Source organism: Mesoplodon bidens (assembly GCF_964165515.1).
Source record: "Mesoplodon bidens genome assembly, chromosome: 4".
Lineage (NCBI taxonomy): Eukaryota > Metazoa > Chordata > Mammalia > Artiodactyla > Ziphiidae > Mesoplodon > Mesoplodon bidens.
Window position 1 is genome coordinate 140,671,774 of NC_138160.1, and position 19,184 is coordinate 140,690,957.

Below are 19,184 nucleotides of genomic sequence, written 5' to 3' on the forward strand. Positions count from 1 at the left end.
AACCTGGTCGGGCCTGTGACGCGTCGGAGCCAGGGCGACACCAGGCTGGGGGCGCGCAGGATTCCTGCCCTGCCCACAGACCGTTTCTCCAGGGAAGCCCATCTCTGGTTCTGGCTGTTTATATTTTATGATAAAGTTTTAGTAACTAGGCTAGAAATTTTAATTAGGTACCCATATAATCAAAGATGTGAATTTATCTTCACTTCAAGTGCAAGTCAAAATATTTTTGAAGGACAGTCCAGCAAGGAACCTTTCCACCTTGATTTTCAAGTTGCCACAATTATTTCACTGTTCCTGTTTGTATCCAGACAGCCCACATACTGTTTTGTCCCTGCCAAGGAAGTGTGCGTTGCTCCTGTTGGTGCAGCATAGGATCAGGAGGAAATGGGGAGGTGGGCCTTCCTTTCTGTTTACACAGCCAGGGAAGCCAGTAATCTTTCTGGCAGCCAGGAAGAAGTGTAATCTCTCCCAGGTCAGGGGCTAGGCCTTTGTTGGAGAGTGCAGCCATCTGATGGTATAGGTGTGTCAGGGCTGTGTACCTGGGGTGTCCACCTCTGTGTGCCACATGGACTTTCTGATATGAGGGCTCTCCTTACGGAGTGGACACCACTGACCACTGGGTGCCCTTCTTTGCATCAGCCCAATATCAGCTCGTTCTGAGAAATGGTGGGTGTGGCTGTGCCTCTGTTGACTGGGGAGCTCGCATATAGTTCATTTTAGAGGTGAGAACAGGGAAGAACGTGGTGCCGTTCTTGTCCTCTAGGAAAATCCTTCTGCCACCTTGGAGGACCTCGAGAAGCCGGGAGTGGATGAGGAGCCGCAGCATGTCCTCCTGCGGTATGAGGATGCCTACCAGTACCAGAACATTTTCGGTCCTCTGGTCAAGCTGGAGGCTGACTACGATAAGAAACTGAAAGAGTCGCAGGTGATGTGGTGTGTGCAGGAGGGTTTGGTCTTTTTAACAAAGCATCTCTCCTAAGGTCTGGGGAGGGTGGTTTTCTCTGCAGACTACAAATGCTGACGTGGGCCGAGGCCCAGCCCCTGAGAGACGGAACCGTGGATTGAGGACAGGCCTGTGGGCAGACGCCCCATCACTCAAAGCCAGACACCCGCCTGGGTGTTTTCGGATTTTAGATCCAACAAAAATTCCTCACAGTTGGGTTTGTAGCCTTTGCCACAGCCATGAGAGTCAGACGTCAGGAGCCCACAGCACACTGAGGACACTCCTTGTGCCCGTCCCTCGGAGACTGTGCATAGGAAGCAGGAGCCCTGAGGCTCACGAGATGTGTCCTCAGCCATCGGCTTCCTTCTCTCCCTCCGCAGCCCACAGAGAAGCCGCCTCCAAGAACAGACATCATGTGGGGGTCTCCTGGTCGTCCTGTGCAGGTTTTGGGGTCCTAATGACTTCTCTCTTGGATGTGCCCTTGTTGGTGTTTCAGGCTGTCCGGTGCTGCTCACCATAGGGCACGCACCTATGGAAACCCAGACACAAGGAGTCCAGGCCTGTGTCTGTGTTGCAGGCTAACAGGGCTCTTATTTTTTATGTGCTCAGACTCAAGATAACATCACGGTCAGGTGGGACCTGGGCCTTAACAAGAAGAGAATCGCCTACTTCACTTTGCCCAAGACTGACTCTGGTAATGAGGATTTAGTCATAATTTGGTTAAGAGGTGATTTTAAGTTTTAAAATATTTGTGACCATAAGTAGCATAAAATTCCTAGTTTCACCCTTGTAAAATGTCCCTTAATTTGAACTCTTCATGGTAGCGTCTGTGGCACATGTGAAAACTCTAACTTTCTTGCTGTCTTTTCCCTGTAAGACATGCGGCTCATGCAAGGGGATGAGATATGCCTTCGGTACAAAGGGGACCTGGCGCCCCTATGGAAAGGGATCGGCCACGTCATCAAGGTCCCTGATAGTATCCTTTGTGTAAAGAAGGGCTGGCACAGGCACTGTCTGCCCAAGTCTCTGATGAGCTTGTCCTGAGCACAGGAGACCTGCGTGGGGGTCACCGCTGAGAGCAGCCTCGGGGCCTCAGGTGGAGGGAAGGGTGTATACAGCTGCGGCTGGAACGCCCTTTCTTCAGGCGTCCTCTGAGGGGGCACCGTTTCTATAAAACTGATGAAGAGAGCTGCTTAGGCAGAAGCCAGGGCGCTCCAAGCTATGTGCCTGAGGGCTCTGCGGAAATTCAGTCAGGGCCTGGAACCTGGAACCTGGAACCTGGGCCCTGGGCTTGGCTGCTCCACGCTGGGTGCTGGGTGCTGGCTGCTGCCCCAGGGCTCACGAGGAGGAGGACAGTGCTGGCTGCGCTGGCCCTGGACACGGTGGGCAGAATCTGTCCCTGAGAACGTGGGTCTCTGGCTGCGTTTTCTGTCCTTGGTGCAGAGGAGGGTCTGTCTCTTCAGTAACAGAGTGAGGTCTCCTCAGAAAGGCTTTTGACCAGGATGAGACTTAACTCGGCGGCATAGATTATGGCGATGAGATCGCTATTGAGCTTCGGAGCAGTGTGGGTGCACCCGTGGAGGTGACTCATAACTTCCAGGTGGATTTCGTGTGGAAGTCAACCTCATTCGACAGGTATATCTGCCTCCTTCCCAGCCTCTACTTCCCTGCATCTACTTTGCGGTCACCTGCCCTTGGCGTGGCTGCTGCCTCCGGCGTCTCCGTGCTTCTCCTCCTCATCACAGAGGGGCAGGTCTGCACAGCAGCTCCACGGTGGTGCGTGCCACTGACCTGGAGCTTTCCTTTCAGGATGCAGAGTGCGTTGAAAACCTTTGCTGTGGACGAGACCTCCGTGTCGGGCTACATCTACCACAAACTGCTCGGCCACGAGGTGGAGGATGTGATCATCAAGTGCCAGCTGCCCAAGCGCTTCACGGCGCAGGGGCTCCCTGACCTCAACCACTCTCAGGTTCTCACCCGCCCCGGGGGCAGGAGGGTCCCGGACTGCAGAGCCTGCCTAGTGAGCGGCCCTCCGCCGTGTCTACACCCCTAACAGCCACTTGTATCTGAAGGTTTATGCCGTGAAGACTGTGCTGCAGAGACCACTGAGTCTGATCCAGGGCCCACCGGGCACAGGAAAGACGGTGACCTCAGCCACCATTGTCTACCACCTGGCTCGGCAAGGCAATGGGTAGGGCTCTGCACAGCCCAAGTTGGGGAGAGAGGGAGGCCTGTCTTCCAGGAGGCTTTGGGGCCCAGGGTGTCTGGCATGCTGCATTCTATGCCATTTGTATTAGATCTGGCCTTTGTGGTTGCTTTTAACAAGCAAACCTGCCGTTCTTGTAAAGGCTGTAGTGGGTAGGTTCATCCTGGGTTGTGTTGTGCCTGTGTGCACCTTGGAGCTTTGAAAGACTTTACAGTGCAAACAGGAGGTGAGGATGTTGGACTCGGGTGTTAGCGGTGGGTTGCATGAGTAGAGTGAAGATCAGGAAGCTCCAGACCATCTGGCTCTTAGCTATTTCAGCATCGTGTCACTCCTGGCTTTAGTCTTAGAGCTTGAGCTGGCTCCACTGCCTATGATTCAAAACAAGTCTTGGCTAATTAGACTTTCTCTGGGGGAGCACTGACATTTGCTCACATTGTGTTGAAGGCCCGTGCTTGTCTGTGCTCCAAGCAACATAGCCGTGGATCAGCTGACTGAGAAGATCCACCAGACTGGGCTGAAAGTCGTGCGGCTCTGTGCCAAGAGCCGAGAGGCCATCGATTCCCCGGTGTCATTCTTGGCCCTGCACAACCAGATCAGGAACATGGACAGGTGGGTGTCGGGTAGCCGGCCTTAAGCAAGGTGTGTCTCCCCTGGGCAGGCCCTGGCGACACACGCCTCCCTCTCATGTGCCCCTGTGTCTGCAGCATGCCGGAGCTCCAGAAGCTGCAGCAGCTGAAGGATGAGACGGGCGAGCTGTCGTCTGCGGACGAAAAGCGGTACCGGGCCCTGAAGCGCACTGCCGAGAGGGAGCTGCTCATGGTGAGCTCACCCGCCCTGCTGCCGGGGGGACTGGCCTGGGCCTTTGGGCGTTTGTCTTGTTCACTTGGGCCAAAGGACCTGCTTGGATGCGTTAAGTCCACGATGGCACCTTTAGTTAGTTTTTGCATATGAGGAGAGAACTCATACCCTCCTCCGTATGCTTTCTCTGAGATCACACAGAGACATCTTGTTGAGGTAGATTCCACTCCCCGCCAGCCTCCCTGCTGCTGGGATCTTGGGAATCTGGTCCGTACCCGGGGTGGGACAGGGGGCAGGTCTGGAGCGCCGTCTCCTGCTCTTTGCTGATGAACCAACCAAAGGTGGATCTCAGCCTGAGCATGGTGTCCCTGGCTTAGCGCTGCCCCTCAGAGGCTGTCTCAAGGCGCCAAGCTCTTTCTTAGGCATGAAGCCCAGCCACTTAGGATCTCGAAAGTTAGGGTCATTGCACCCTGGACAGATGTTGTCAGAGAGGGACCACTTATTTCCATAGTTGTTGAGGCGGGCGTGGACCGGAATGGTGTCTGTGTCCCATCCTGCCTACTTTTGGGATCTGGGAACATTGACCGTGCAGGTGCCCTGATGCCTGGCACACTCTCTTCCCCAGAATGCAGATGTCATCTGCTGCACGTGTGTGGGCGCCGGGGACCCGAGGCTCGCCAAGATGCAGTTCCGATCCATTTTAATCGACGAGAGCACCCAGGCCACCGAGCCAGAGTGCATGGTCCCTGTGGTCCTTGGAGCCAAGCAGGTGGGCCACAGCCCATCCATTATAGTCTTGTTTGAAAATTGGTGTGCATTCTCTCTTGTTCCAGTTCTGTGTAATTCTTAGTGCTGGGGGTTTGTTTTTAAGTGTCCTATGGTGCTGTTTGATGCCCTGCCAGAGCACAGACGGATGCACAGCAGGCTCTTTGAGGGGGTCTTCGAAGGGTGGACTTGGCACAGAGTGCCTTTGTGTGGGTTCTGAGTGCAAGTTTGCGTGTTTCATGTATGTGGTGGGCAGTTTTCCCACCCCCAGTCCATATCTTGCCATTTGAATTCACATAGCCGGGTGGTTGTATGGACCCTGGCCCTCTTAGTCCCCTGAGTGGACGTCTAGGCTGTTCCATGCTTGAGCTTCTTACCTGTGTGGGCCTTTCACCACAGCTGATCCTCGTGGGCGACCACTGCCAGCTGGGCCCCGTGGTGATGTGCAAGAAGGCGGCCAAGGCCGGGCTGTCCCAGTCGCTCTTTGAGCGCCTGGTGGTGCTGGGCATCCGTCCCATCCGCCTCCAGGTCCAGTATCGGATGCATCCTGCGCTCAGTGCCTTCCCATCCAACATCTTCTATGAGGGCTCTCTTCAGAATGGTGTCACTGCAGGTAATACTCGGCCCAGAGTGGGGGGCCTGGGGAGACAATACCTCCTGTCACTTCCTTCTTAAGTGGCCTTACGTGGTGACTGCTTGTGGGTAGGGGACGCCTCAGAGAGATGCAGTGGTCAGTGGGACAGAACGTGCACTCTGGAATGCACTCTGGGACATTCTCGGGGTGTGGGCAAGGGGGAGCCCGTGTCCTCGTAAAATTCAGAGTCAATATGTGAGAATTCCCACCATTGGTGCATCACACACAGCACACACAAGAGGGGGTGGCAGAGCTGACTGCCCGTCCTGCTCCTTCCTCTATCGGTGGTTCTCAAAGTCCGGGCCCTGGGAGTCTCAAAGACCTCTGCACGACCAAGGCCAGACTACTTCTGTAGTAACACTGGGACATCGTGCACCTTTTGGCTGTGCTGACACTTGCGCTAATGGCGCAGAAGCGTCAGTGGTGTGACCAGGCTGCTGTGTGTCGTCACCACCATACACCTGTGGCAGGCACCAGTCTGGGTGCACAAGCGAAGAGTACTCAGTTTACTAATCCCTGAGTGCACGTTCTTGAGATTCTCTGTGTGATGGGAGAGGACGTTCTCCTAAGAAACCTGGCAGGGGTGTGAGGTGCTTGAAGGAAGGACTCACACACTGGTTGTACAGACTGGGGTATTTAGCAGGCGTTTTCCCAAAAGTGACCAAAGCGAGCCTGTGGCTTCAAGGAAAATAACTGAGAATATTCATCACCAGTGATAAAAGCAGAGAATTCACACCAAAATTAGAATTTTGGAAAACCCATGTCCCCTAGCATGAGCTGATCAAGTCTTCCCAATGCTGAGTGGATTTTCTGATGAGATCTTTGGTGGTGACAGATGTCAGGTGCATCAGCCTTTGGAAGCTCTGCCTGACGAGGTGAGCAGGCACTTGCCATTCCAGTGGCCAGCAAGGGTGCTCCCAAGTCACTGGGGGGTCAGAGGCCATGCAGGTGCAGGGCAGAGTAGAAAGGCCATCGTCACTGACCTGCAGGGTGACCTCCTGTCCAGCTTTCCTGTAGAATCGGGCAGAATTCCACAGTAGTAGGAAAGGTCATGAAACACGATTCCCTTTTCCAACCACGTGCATCTGTGACCATCCTCACATGCTGCAAGGGCTTATGGGAGACTGGGAACAGGAGTAGAGTAAGCCGGATCGTGAAGTGAGTTCAGAAAATTCACTAAATATATATTTTAGTGGAAAATACAGTTATTTTTCATAAAAAAAATTTGTAAGTTAATATGTTTATCTTTAAATGAATTTTAAAATATTTTAGATTTCTGGGTTTTAAAATACAATAAATATCAGTAGATGTAATCCACAAAAACAATAGCTGTTTGAACTCAACTTTTCAGAGTGTAAAGGGGTTCTGAGAGCAGCATTCATTCGAGAACCAGTTAGTGTCTCATTAATGCCAACAGCCCACCATGTCGGCCTTGTTTAGCCCACATTACAGGTGAGGAGACTGAGGCCAAAAGTGTGCGTGCCTGGCCAGGGCCACACAGCTGCTGTGCAATGCAGTCTTGACACTTAGAATGCTGCTGGTCTGTTGGGTAGTGGGGCTAGAAAAAGGCCAGGCCATGAGGAGCTTGTTTGTGATTCTCTGACGCGGTTGACACTTGTTGGGAAAGCCACCATGTAACCCTGATTCACACCCTCGCCCACCTTGCTCCACCTACCTCCACGGCATCGGCTCCATAGGGCAGGGGTTGGTGGTGGTGGTTCACTGCTGAACCGTCAGTGCCCAGGACATAGCACCCCATGAGTATATTTTTTTAAACTCTCTACTGAAGTGTAAAAAAGTGCCCAGATCCTAAGTGTTCAGCTTAGTGAGTTTTCACTAAGTGAACACACCCATGTAACTAGCACCTGCATCTAAAAGCACAACCTGACCAGCTCCTTGCAGGCTTGCAGTGACCCCTGTCCAGGGCAGTGCGGGTGCCGCCCAGACCTACAGACTCAGGGTAGCCTGACATCAGTGGTGGTGGGAGTGTTTACACCACAGAAATTGGCCAGCATTGTAGATTAGCCCTCACCTTACCCCCAGCAGGTGGTTAAGCGTTTGCCAGCAGTGCGTGGGTCACCAAGCTTGCCAGCCACTGCCCTCGCTTGAAAGGTTGAGGCTTTGCCTCATTTTCAGCTTGACATAAAAGGGATCATACAACGTGTTCTCATGGGTCAAGCTTCCTTCATCAGTGTTAGGCTATTTTCATGCAAAAATACCAGTTTTCTTACTCTAATCTGTTGATTAGGTACAACTCCAGTCAGAATTCCCAAAGGTGTGGGTGGGGTGTGATTTGACAAGCTGATTTTTTTAAATTATAAGGACCAAGCACCCAAGATGAACATGGAGAGCCTGACGAAGGTGGCAGCTCGTACTAGGAGATGTCAGGAGTTACTGTAAATCTGCAGTCGCAGAGACACTGGGCACAGTGCTCAGGATAGAGTCCAGAGGCAGACCCACGTGTCTACAGGCCCTGGTGTGTGACAAGATGGGGTCAGCTCAACAGTGTCATTCTTTTTTTTTTTTTTTTTACTGCACCACGCGGCATGTGGGATCTTAGTTCCCCAACCAGGGATCAAGCCTGCACCCCCTGCATTGTGGAAGTGCAGAGTCTTAGCTGCTGGACCACCAGGGAAGCCCCAACAGTGTCATTCTTTTTTTTTTTTTTCTCGATACGCGGGCCTCTCACTGTTGTGGCCTCTCCCGTTGCGGAGCACAGGCTCCGGACGTGCAGGCTCAGTGGCCATGGCTCACGGACCTAGCCGCTCCGCGGCATGTGGGATCTTCCCGGACCGGGGCACGAACCCGTGTCCCCTGCATCGGCAGGCGGACTCTCAACCACTGCGCCACCAGAGAAGCCCATCAGTGTCATTCTTAAAAGCCAGTTGTAGGGGCATATGAGTCCCTTAAGGTACATCATAAAGCTTCTGGAAGGAAATAGAATATCTTCATTACCCTGGGGCAGACACAGGTTTCTTAAACAGACTGCAGAAAGCACTAACCAGTGAGATCTGTTCAGCCAGTGAGCCGGCTTCATCCCAGACACGGTGCCAGGTTTTCATGGGAGTTTCGGTCAGAGGATGTACTCGGTGGCCTGCCCCGGGCCCGCAGACCTGGGTCTTTTGCCTGGAGCCTGCGGTTTCCTGCCCCACCGTGTGCCTGCCCAGGATGGCATGGCCTCCACTCAGCTGTCCACCTTAGCTCAGTCCAGACTGCCTACACTTTCTTCTCTGATTGGATATTCTCTTTTTTTCTCCTCTACGATGACAGCGGATCGTGTGAAGAAGGGGTTTGACTTCCAGTGGCCCCAACCGGATAAACCGATGTTCTTCTACGTGACCCAGGGCCAAGAGGAGATTGCCAGCTCAGGCACTTCCTACCTAAACAGGTAAGCAGAGACTCATCTGTGGCGTCTCCTGGCTTCAGTGATGGCTTGTCCAGTGACTGCTAACCTGTGGTTTTGTTTAATGTGGTGGTGAAACTTTTCCTTGTCCCCCTCATCCTTATTCTGTTCAGACACTTAAACCAACAGCCTATTTCCAATCTCATCTTTTCAGCACATGTTTTTATGTTGAGCAGATCCTTCATAAACCCACGCATGAGCCTTTCTATCCCTCATGACTCCCTTGGTAAAGGATGGGCAGCCCAGCCGTGGCCACACTGGGCAGGGCCTTCACAGGGTCGTGCTGGAGGTGGAACTGCCCCTGAGCCTCCCACAGCCTCCAGCCTTGGGGGGGGGGCGGGTCTCAGGAGCCCACAGGTGGAGGCTGGTAAGTGAAAGCCTGATTTTCTTAGGACGGAGGCTGCAAATGTGGAGAAGATCACCACGAAGCTGTTGAAGGCGGGCGCCAAGCCAGACCAGATCGGCATCATCACGCCCTATGAGGGCCAGCGCTCCTACCTGGTGCAGTACATGCAGTTCAGTGGCTCCCTGCACACCAAGCTCTACCAGGTGCGCGCGCCCAGTCCGGTCTGCTGGCTCCTACCCCAGGCACTGACCTTTGGCCACCTTGTAGCAGAGGCGCAGTGAGCCGGTGGCCAGCACCTAGGGGCTCTGCAGGCTTCAGGTCCCAGGCTCATCGCTGGGATTTGATGGTGCATCTTAACACCAGGCTGAGGGGTCCTTGAGGAAGCCTATTGGCTGACCGTGACCGTTGCCCCTGCAGGAGGTGGAGATCGCCAGCGTGGATGCGTTCCAGGGCCGCGAGAAGGACTTCATCATCCTCTCCTGTGTGCGGGCGAATGAGCACCAAGGCATTGGATTTTTAAACGACCCCAGGAGGCTTAATGTGGCCTTGACCAGAGCACGGTATGGAGGACTGAGTCCTTTTGGGCCTTGCTGGTGGCTCCTCTTGCATAGGAGTCCTTCTGAGGCACTCGGAGGGGTTGGCCCAAGAGGCTGCTCAGTGCCTGGTTCTCTTCCTATTAATTCTCGTACCCCAGCTGCACCCTGGGCTGCGGCACAGGGCATGGTAGAGGGGCTTCGCCAGTGCTAGCGGTCAGAGGGCTGCCAGCAGCAGTTCGGAAAGAACATCTCACTCGTGTGTTGTCTTTGTTTCTGTGTCCTGGTGGCTTTCTGCGGCCTCAGTCTCGAAGGAAATTCCATCCCAACAGCGGAGTGTCCTTGTCAAGTTGTTTAATCCATGAGTCTAATGTTTTAGTCCTATTTGCCTTGTTCAGTTCTGGAATATAACTTTTCTGAAATGGTGAGGGCCCCAGAGGGCAAGGTGGACCCCGTGTTACCCCCACGTGACACCAGACAACAGCCACCATCGTACCAGCCCCAAGCTGGGCTCACGTTCGCATGTTGGTTCCTTCCCCACTGAGCCCTTGGTTTTCGTTTGTTACCCCATTTGTTTGGCGGCCAGCGTTGGCGGGGGCAGGGGTGGTCCCAGCACAGCCTGATGAGTGTGAGCGTCCATTAGCAGCTCAGCTTGGGCCTCGAGTTACATGCCCGGCCCATCAGGGGTCCCGACGCTGCTGTGGAGCCTGCCTGGGCCACTTATGACATAGTGCCCAGGAGGCTGACTCATGGTTGCAAACAAGGAGACTCATCTCTGAGCTCATCGGCCCACAGAGGTGTTTTGACATATGGGCTCCACAGAAATCTGCCCTCAAATAAACCCGAGTGTAGGCTCGGCAGCTTACAGGGTGGGCTCCAGTGAAAGTCACCTCGGCTCACAGTTACTCACCTGTCCCCAGCATTCACAGCAGGCACTGGCACAGGCAGGGCAGGCATCTGGTTAGGGGGGTCGAGGGTGGCCCCCAAGGCTCCTGTGTGGCAGGAGGAGGGGTGCCTGGTGGGCGGGGTGCCAGGAGAGCTGCCTGGGCACCTTTTACTCTGGACTTGGGTTTCCAGTTTGTTTGCTCTTGCCTTGGACCGATCTGTGTAGTACTCTGCTCACTGTGCAGCCCTAAGCACGGCACTCTTTGTGCCCACGTCTTGCAGATATGGGGTCATTATTGTGGGCAACCCGAAGGCCCTGTCCAAGCAGCCGCTCTGGAACCACCTGCTGAACTACTACAAGGAGCAGAAGGTGCTGGTGGAGGGGCCGCTGAACAACCTGAGGGAGAGCCTCATGCAGTTCAGCAAGCCCAGGAAGCTGGTCAACACCATCAACCCGGTGAGGGCCGGCCGCAGGCAGGGGCCGGGAGGTGGGGAGGAGACTGCTGGGAACCCCGTCCTCCCCAGGCCGGTGTTCCGGGCACGTGGCAGTGAGCGATGGCAGGTGTGACACGTGACGAGCGCAAGCTGAGCGTGCGCTGAGAGTGTCATTGTGTGAACAGGAGCCATGCATGCCAGTCTGTCCCCACAGAGTCCCCCACGCCAGGTCTCCCCGCTGTTCTGAGGCCTTTCTGGCCTTGGACTTCATGGGATGCTACGTCACGGGTGGCACCTAGGGGTCAGACCCAAGCAGTTAGGGAACTTGGCAAACCCAAGGTGCTCTGGGGGCCTAGGGAGTGGATGCTGCTTGAGCTGAAGCCCAGAGACGGGAATGTTTGGCAACAAAGACCAGGTCAGGTGAGGAGGGGCAGGCAAGGCCCGAAGCACAAAAGGCCCAAAGCCGGCAAGCCTCGGGGTAGTCCTCAGTGCAGCCTGGCCACCTCCCAGGCCACCAGATCTTTGGAAGTTCTTCCTTGTGTCAACATGATAAATTCCTCACTTATCTAAACCCTTTGCAGGGAGCCCGCTTCATGACAACAGCCATGTATGATGCCCGGGAGGCCATCATCCCAGGATCGGTCTATGACCGGAGCAGCCAGGGTGAGTCTCTGCAGGGGACCGGCCCAGCCCCACAGTTGTTGACCGTTCCCACACCCACAGCTTCCAGCCCTGTTACTCTTGGGGTGGCTCCCAAGCCTTGGTCCACAGAAGCCTGCCTGACAGTTTTCTCAGCTTCCCTTGTCAGAAATCAAATAATTGGTCTTTGGCCATTTCTAAAAACCAGATGTTTTTAAAATAATACAGCTCAATGGACAGTGGTTTCTCAACAAATACCGCAGCTCAGCCAGTTTGCCCTGTGCTCGCACCCCACCCTGCCTGCCCTTCGCTCACCTTCTCAGTTGGGGTGTCACACCCCCCGCCTCATTTCAGGTTTCGCGGCTTCCCCAAGCTTCAGCTCCATCTGTCAGACCTCAGGGTTGCGCGTGCCCGCTTTTCCTGTGTGAGGCTTCTGTATGTACTGAGGCTGAGCTTTATCCTGCTGCCTGGGACAGCGACTCTTGCCTGAGCCAGTCTGTAGACGGTTCCCATTCATCCCCCAGATCCCTGCCTCCTTTGACCCTTCCCTGCACCAGCCCTCATGGAGGGTGACTGCCTCACCCATGACTCTGTGCCACCTGCCCGAGTTTCACGTTGGCCTTAAACCTCTCATGTGCTTGCCACTCACCCTGAGGGCAGGCGCACCCCAGCTGCTCCTTTGTCACATTAAATTGTCAGGGCCCCTTTCCCTGCCCCATTGTTCTCCCTGTCCCTGGGCTCAGACAGGGGATTGTGTTTTTTTGTTTGTTTTTGTCTGTTTAAATATTTATTTATTTACTTTTATTTGGTTGCGCTGGGTCTTGGTTGTGGCAAGCGGGCTCCTTAGTTGCAGCATGCGAGCTCTTAGTTGCAGCATGCATGTGAGATCTAGTTCCCTGACCTGGGATCGAACCTGGGCCCCCTGCGCTGGGAGTGCAGAGTCTTAACCACTGCACCACCAGGGAAGTCCCAGGGATTGTGTTCTTGAAGAACAACAGATCTCTTATCGCCATATCTGACGAGTCCCCCTGTGGCTGGGAGTTTCCTGGGTCCATACTTCATCCCTGATGCCACGGTGGGTCTGGCTACACCCAAGGTTGCCCTGGGGGCTTTTTTTGTGTGTATGTGGTACGCGGGCCTCTCACTGTTGTGGCCTCTCCCTCCACGGAGCACAGGCTCCAGACGCGCAGGCTCAGCAGCCATGGCTCACGGGCCCAGCCGCTCCACGGCATGTGGGATCTTCCCCGACCAGGGCACAAACCCATGTCCCCTGCATCAGCAGGCGGACTCTCAACCACTGCGCCACCAGGGAAGCCCCCTGGGGGCTTTTGCTTTCAGTGAGATCTGCTGGTCTATCAAGCTTGGGCTTTCTCTTTTGATTGGGGGATGGCAGGGTGGCAGTGGTACCATGTAACATGAATATAGCATTTGCCATAAAAGGGTTTTTTTAAAGAAATTAGAAATGCAGAGCGGTTTCAGTTTTTCAGATCCCCATGGGCCAGTGATTCTCAGAATCCCCTGGGAGAAAAGGTGCCTTCCCAGGCACCAGCCTCAAGGAGGCTATTAGGCGCGGGGAGGGGGAGGAGGTTGAGTTGTGAGATTCTGCATCAGGTGACTTTGCTGTTAGGGACGCACCAAGAAACGCTGGGGCAGACAAAGCAGTGACAGGACTAAACAGACATTTCAGCTATGTGCAGGCAACAGACTCATCTGGATGCAGTGTGATGCCTGCCGTTCACCTTGTGTCTTGTAGGCCGGCCCTCGAACATGTACTTCCAGACCCATGACCAGATTGGCATGATCAGTGCTGGCCCCAGCCACGTGGCTGCCATGAACATTCCCATCCCCTTCAACCTGGTCATGCCGCCCATGCCGCCACCGGGGTATTTTGGACAAGCTAATGGGCCAGCTGCAGGTGAGCACTGAGTGGCATCCCATGGGGAAAAGCAGTTTGGCCTTGCAGTTTGTTCACATCCAGGCTTTGAGCAGGAGTGCTTGTCTGTGAGGCTCAGAACCTCCTTCAAGGAACCCTGGATGGCTGTCTTTCAGGCCGGGGCACCCCAAAAGGCAAGACTGGTCGTGGGGGACGCCAGAAGAACCGCTTTGGGCTTCCTGGGCCCAGCCAGACGAATCTCCCCAATAGCCAGGCCAGCCAGGATGTGGCGTCACAGCCCTTCTCACAGGGCGCTCTGACCCAGGGCTACATCTCCATGAGCCAGCCTTCCCAGATGAGCCAGCCCGGCCTCTCCCAGCCTGAGCTGTCCCAGGTGAGCCCTCTGCCACTTTAACTTGAGACGTCTCGCACCCACAGAAAAGTCAGACCAGCCCAGGGAGCCCTCTTCACACATGCAGACCCCATGACACTCACCCCTAAAGACCTTAGCAGGGGGACTGTAGGTCTAGAACATTCCATCCACAATACTGTCCTAGGTAGCGTGTCTCCAATGGTGAGGTAACCAGTGTGGGTTTCCTGCCACTTAGGCTTGAGGATAAGTTTCCAGATTATTCCCTGCGGCTGGTGATGGGCTGGATGCAGAGCAGGTTCTCAAGGCTGGGAGGGTGAGTGCGCATCCTTCGACTGGGTGCTCATCTCTCCAACCTTGTCTTCCAGGACAGTTACCTTGGAGATGAGTTTAAGTCACAGATTGATGTGGCGCTGTCGCAAGACTCCACGTACCAGGGGGAGCGGGCGTACCAGCACGGCGGAGTGACGGGGCTGTCCCAGTATTAGAAGGCAAGCTGGCCTCTGGAGGAGGTCTTCGCTGGGATCTGGACTTGTAGGAAAATTTGGGAAATGTGGGGGTCTCAAGTCCTCGAGGGCCAGCACATCCTGTCAACTGTCACTCTGGGTCCCTGCACCTCTGCTTAGTGTCTGGGGGATGTGAACTTCATGCACACCGTCTGTGCCACGGTCCTCTCCAGAGAGAGTCTTAGAGCTGCTCCTGGTGGGCAGCCAGGAAGTGGACGCACCCCTCGCCCTGATGAGGCAGGTCGTGAGGGTGGCGAGGGCCCCAGCTCCTAGGTGCACGGGTGCCTCTGGGGGTGCTTTCAGGTGCCCGTGAGGGCCCTGGCTCATGGTTCTCCATCTGTAACGAGGCCGAGCAGGGCAAGCATAGGCCTGGGGCTTGCCCCTGTGCACCTTCCTGTGTGCAGGGAAAGTGGGATGCAGTGATGCTGGGAGGAGGGGCGCACCGCTGTTGAACAACACAGGCTCAGCAGCCTTAACTCTCGGCTGCCTTCTCTCCGGGTGGGAAGTCATTGGTCTGGGTACCCGGCCGGCCTCTGAGGTCACGTTTAACACATGAGGACGCAGGTGCCAAGTGGAGTCGGGGAGAAAGCCCCGTCCGTGCCTTCCGGGCCAGGCCGGGGAGCTGCCCCGGCTCCCACTTTCTCTGAAGCCTCTTGCCCTCCCTCCCTCCCCAACAGGTGGCAGCGGAAGAGCTAAGCTACGTGGCTTAGTCCATCAGCATCTTATTCTGGGTAATAAAAAATAAAAATAAATGGATACCTGTTTTCCACTGCTAAAACTGAAGCACCACTGTGAGCAGGAGAGGGAGAGGAGTACCCGAGGGAGAGAGGAGCCCGAGACGGAGCGAGCGCCCACTGCTGGCACGTGGCGGCGAGGAGACGGAGAAGGGAGAGCGGGAGGTGGGGCGGCCACGGAGGACCGCCCGCCAGCGAGCCCCGCCAGCCCCGCTCGCCGAGGAGCCCAGCGCTCGCCCGCTGCGTCCACACCTGGGCCTGCGACCAGGGCGGAGGGAGGAAGACCCTCATCTCAGAGTAGCCCTTTCCTCTGTTCTTTTCTTTCTTTTTCTCTTTTATTGAAAGGGGACTACGTTTTAGCAGGAAAAACTACGCGTTTCTGTACCGAGCAGGCTCCTTGCGGTGGCGGCCGTGCCGGGAGAGCCCCTCAGAGTGTGGGTTCTGTCCACGCCGGCTCTGATATCGCCGCGCTCACACTGCCTGTGTTCTAGGAGGGTTTTCATTTAAAGAAAATATGGTGGTTTGTGTTTTTCTGTTTGTTTTTAAAAGATTCTTTCAAAGGAGTACTGAAAAATATACTTTCCTGAATTTGTCTCTCAAATCTTAGTGGTGGACCTGGGAGATGCGAGAAGCTTCCAGAAACGAAGTTTAAACATGCCAAAACAACTCAAGACTAGGATCAACACCTGTGACGGGAGGAGGATTTTTTTTCTTTTTCAGTTTTAGCTTCCAGCAGCTTCTCCCTGTACGTCAGGGTGGTGAGGGAGCACGGTCCCGGGCCGGGCAGGCGACTCCGTGGTCTCTGCTGGACTCCGAGAAGCAAAGTGCTTCCCGTGTGCCGTGGACTCGGCCCCACAGGAGGGGCCTCGGGCAGGACTGGCCGTGAGGCCAGAGGGCAGGAAGGTGGCAGTTCCCTGGCCAGTGGCTCCTTCCCCAGGGTCCTTCCTGAGGATTTGGTGGAAAGCACCAGCCAGGAGGATCTGTCCCCGTCCCCAGGGAGGCTCCCACCACTGCTGTGGCCAGTTAGGCTGACTGAATGCCCCATCCCCTCTTGTTCCCCATCCTGCCGGACTAGTTTGGAGCCCTTCTACCTGCGGGCATAGTTTTGATGAGGTGGGGTCATTTTAACTTTGGCGGGGAAAAGGAATACGAGTAAGTTGGTTCTGTGCCGAAGGGCTTGAAGGGCTTGTCACATCACGTGGTACAAGGGGCCTCTGCCTGGGTCTGGGTTGCAACTTGCACTTATTGTTGCTGGTGGAGTCACCCCCAGCTCTTCGCACACCGTGATGGGGAGTAGCCTCCCTGGCAGGACCTAGTTGGGGATTGTCTAACCCTGACCCCCAGCATCCCCCTCCCTATGTGCCTTATCCCAAAGCCTCCAGATTCCAGCTGGTACATGGGAGAGATGGGGGACACAGGCCACCTTCCTTCTGGCAAGGCCTCTTATTTATTACCATTGCTGTAGTGCTTTTGGTTCCCGCTTCTTTTGGTAGCTGCATAGAGTTTGGATAGGTTTTTGCTATGACCCCTTGTGCACTGTCCCCATGGGTGACACACCCACCCACCCTGTTCTGTTCCTTGGAATGCTTTGCCTCTGCTTTGTGCTGTTTGCTTTTTTCTCCACCTTAGCAACAGTTGCTATGAGTCCCCCAAATCAAGCATCTGTACCAAGGCAATGTAACTTTTTGATTTTCGGTCAATTTGTTTTAACTTCTTTTGTCACCAATAAACTCTTAATAAACAGCTCTGCATTCACACTGGGGCTGGATAATTATGGGGGGTGGCAGAGCACTTGGTTCGGGGTTCTGCCTGGTTGGGGCTGGGGGATTCGGGGCCACCTCCACGGCAAAGCTGAGGCGGGCCAAACCTGTGCAGCAGGGACTGGAGTGGGGGAAGCTGGGCCTACGCAGGGTCAGCTCCTGGGGCCTGTGTACGTTAGATGTTGGGCCCCCTAGAGATGGGTTCTGGGAAGGCTGGGCCGGCGGCGTCACTGTAGGACTCCCACCCACCATGGTGATGGACATAGATGCTTCCCTCCCCACTCCCAGGTGACAAGACCCGAGAAGACAGCAGAGCGGACCACGCAGTGTTTATTGTTGCCCCCTCCCGCCCGCCCCCGGTCAGCGGCAGCCGCACTCATCCACCACCATGTCTTCGTAGTGCCGCAGTACCACGTTGTCGCTGTTGTCGAAGAAGAGCACGGAGATGGGCGACAGGCGCGCGGGCACGCAGCAGGGCAGGCCGGCGGCGGCGCTAGGGGCGGCCGCGTGCATGAGGGCACGCAGCACCGCGTGGTTGAGCGCGGGCGTCCCGCCGGGTTCGGACAGCGCGGCGGGCAGCCCGCACTTGCCCTGGCAGTAGTTGGCCAGGAAGCCGCGTGGCGCGATGACCCAGCGGTGCCAGCCCACCTCGCGGAAGCTCACGTAGAGCCGCCGCGCGCGACACGCGCCCCCGGGGCCGCCGCCCACTGCGGGCTCGGCTTCGCGCCGCGGCCGGGCCAGGGGGTGGCACAGGCGCGGGTCGAGGGTCACCAGCAGCAGCGAGGCCTCGGCCAGGCTCGCGCAGGCGGCGGGGTCCCGGGGACGCAGCGCCAGTGTCAGGCGGAGGCTGCGCGGCGCCGAGGCGTTTCGGGCCCAGGCGGCGCCCAGCAGCTCGGCACGCACCGGCATTTCCAGGGAGGGCACCGCCTGGCGGAGCACCACCTGCCCAGGGCCCGCGCCCGCCGGCGCCACGCTCAGCTCCCAGCCGCCCGCCGTCCCCGCCGTCGCCTGTGCAGCCGCGAAGCGCAGCTCCAGGCGGGCCTGGCTCGGGCGCTCGGCTGGCTCCACGGCCGACAGGTCGAAGACGACGGTCCACTCAGGGCACTGTCCCGCAGCTGAGGCGGGCTCCGGGGGCCGGGCGGCCGCGCCTGGGGAGGAAGGGAGAGGGCTCGGCTGGCGCTGGGTCCCCACTCGGTGCCGGTCGGCCCGCGAAGGGGTCTCGGTTGGGGACAGCGGGGGAAGGTGAGCGACCGGAGCTGGGGGGCGCACCATCTGTTAGAAGGCGTCAAATGGTGTGAAGCGGCGGTGGGTGAGGGAGATGGAGTGGGGGCAGGGCATCACTTGCAAGGAAGAGGCCCCGACCAGTGTAGGGCGGCCAGCCCGCCGTTAGGGACATAGGCGGGGGTGGGGAGGTGAGGGGGGGGCAATGAGCGAACGCATGGGGTCAGTGGGGAAGCGATGCTAGGGCGGGTGGCATCTGCAGGAGGACATCAAGTGGTGTGAAGCGGCAGAGTGGGTGGGATGGAGTGGGGGCAGGGCTTCAGCTGCAAGCAAGGGGCCTTGCTCGGTGCAAGGGAGCCTGGCCTTCGGACCACTCCCCCACCCCATCCCCTGTCCCGGCAGGTGTCCACGCGGAGGAGCTGAGGGAGTTCAGACGCCCAGGTTGCTTGCGGGCTGGACGGGGCGGGTGGGGACCCTCAGGGCTCTCCGGCCTTCCTCACGCGCCGCTGGAGGCTCGTGGCGGGCTCGGGGCGCCCAGCGCGGTATCGGCCTCCCAGACCCACGCCCCCAGCGCAGACCCCACTCACCGCGGTCCGGGACGTGGCGCACGATGTTTCCGGCGACCCCCAGCTCCTCCACGTGGCACGGCCGCAGGGTAGCCCCCAGGGGCGTCCTCCGAGGGCCCGCCCTGGCCTCCTGGTGGTCCCGGCGGCGGAACAGGCGCCACATGACAGGGGGTACGGGCCGGGACTTGGGGGCGCCCCGGGGCACGTCGGGAAACCCGAGAGCCTGGAGTAGGGCGGCGGCAGGGCCCGGGGGCGCGGGGGCGCGGGCCGGGGGTGACGAGGGCAGCAGCATGGCCAGTAGGAGAAGAAGGACGCGGCGGCCCGGACGCCGGCACAGCGGTGGCATCTTCGTCACAGGCGGCGGCCGGGCGAGTGCTCAGGGGCTGCTGGGCTCCGGGACCTGCGGGCTGGGGGCGGGACCGGGGTCCCTGGAGAGACCTGGGCCAGGTCAGGGTCTCGGGGGGCGTGGCCGCGATCCTGAAGTCGAATAGGGACCAATCACGGGGGCGGGGTCTCGAGGGGGCGGCGCAGGGGTCCCGGGAGTGGCCAGGGCGGGGTGGGTTGGGG

General features: G+C 57.1%; 2 protein-coding genes across 3 annotated transcripts in view; one reads left to right on the forward strand and one right to left on the reverse strand.

The window, feature by feature from the left end:
• The window catches only part of UPF1 (UPF1 RNA helicase and ATPase), a 36,491-nt gene extending 19,678 nt beyond the window's left edge, over window positions 1–16,813 (forward strand). Inside the window, exons 6-24 of one of the 2 annotated variants that reach the window (XM_081234002.1) lie at window positions 764–925; window positions 1,553–1,670; window positions 1,821–1,919; window positions 2,470–2,578; window positions 2,753–2,912; window positions 3,016–3,134; window positions 3,594–3,758; window positions 3,854–3,968; window positions 4,573–4,716; window positions 5,112–5,325; window positions 8,617–8,734; window positions 9,142–9,298; window positions 9,513–9,655; window positions 10,796–10,970; window positions 11,530–11,611; window positions 13,341–13,502; window positions 13,637–13,854; window positions 14,199–14,321; window positions 15,014–16,813. In XM_081234002.1, the coding sequence (XP_081090128.1) occupies window positions 764–925; window positions 1,553–1,670; window positions 1,821–1,919; window positions 2,470–2,578; window positions 2,753–2,912; window positions 3,016–3,134; window positions 3,594–3,758; window positions 3,854–3,968; window positions 4,573–4,716; window positions 5,112–5,325; window positions 8,617–8,734; window positions 9,142–9,298; window positions 9,513–9,655; window positions 10,796–10,970; window positions 11,530–11,611; window positions 13,341–13,502; window positions 13,637–13,854; window positions 14,199–14,318 (2,580 nt within the window). In that variant the 3' untranslated portion in view covers window positions 14,319–14,321; window positions 15,014–16,813. The remainder of the gene's footprint in view (window positions 1–763; window positions 926–1,552; window positions 1,671–1,820; window positions 1,920–2,469; window positions 2,579–2,752; window positions 2,913–3,015; window positions 3,135–3,593; window positions 3,759–3,853; window positions 3,969–4,572; window positions 4,717–5,111; window positions 5,326–8,616; window positions 8,735–9,141; window positions 9,299–9,512; window positions 9,656–10,795; window positions 10,971–11,529; window positions 11,612–13,340; window positions 13,503–13,636; window positions 13,855–14,198; window positions 14,322–15,013) is intronic. The other variant, XM_081234003.1, reaches the window with a different exon arrangement.
• A 368-nt stretch (window positions 16,814–17,181) lies between these two features.
• Window positions 17,182–18,980, reverse strand: GDF1 (growth differentiation factor 1). Its single transcript, XM_081234019.1, has 2 exons — window positions 18,639–18,980; window positions 17,182–17,978 (listed from the first exon to the last, which is right to left on the reverse strand). Exons 1-2 carry the CDS (start codon window positions 18,961–18,963, stop codon window positions 17,191–17,193), a joined length of 1,113 nt encoding a protein of 370 aa, XP_081090145.1. The 5' UTR covers window positions 18,964–18,980; the 3' UTR covers window positions 17,182–17,190.
• Between the last annotated feature and the right edge of the window lie 204 nt (window positions 18,981–19,184).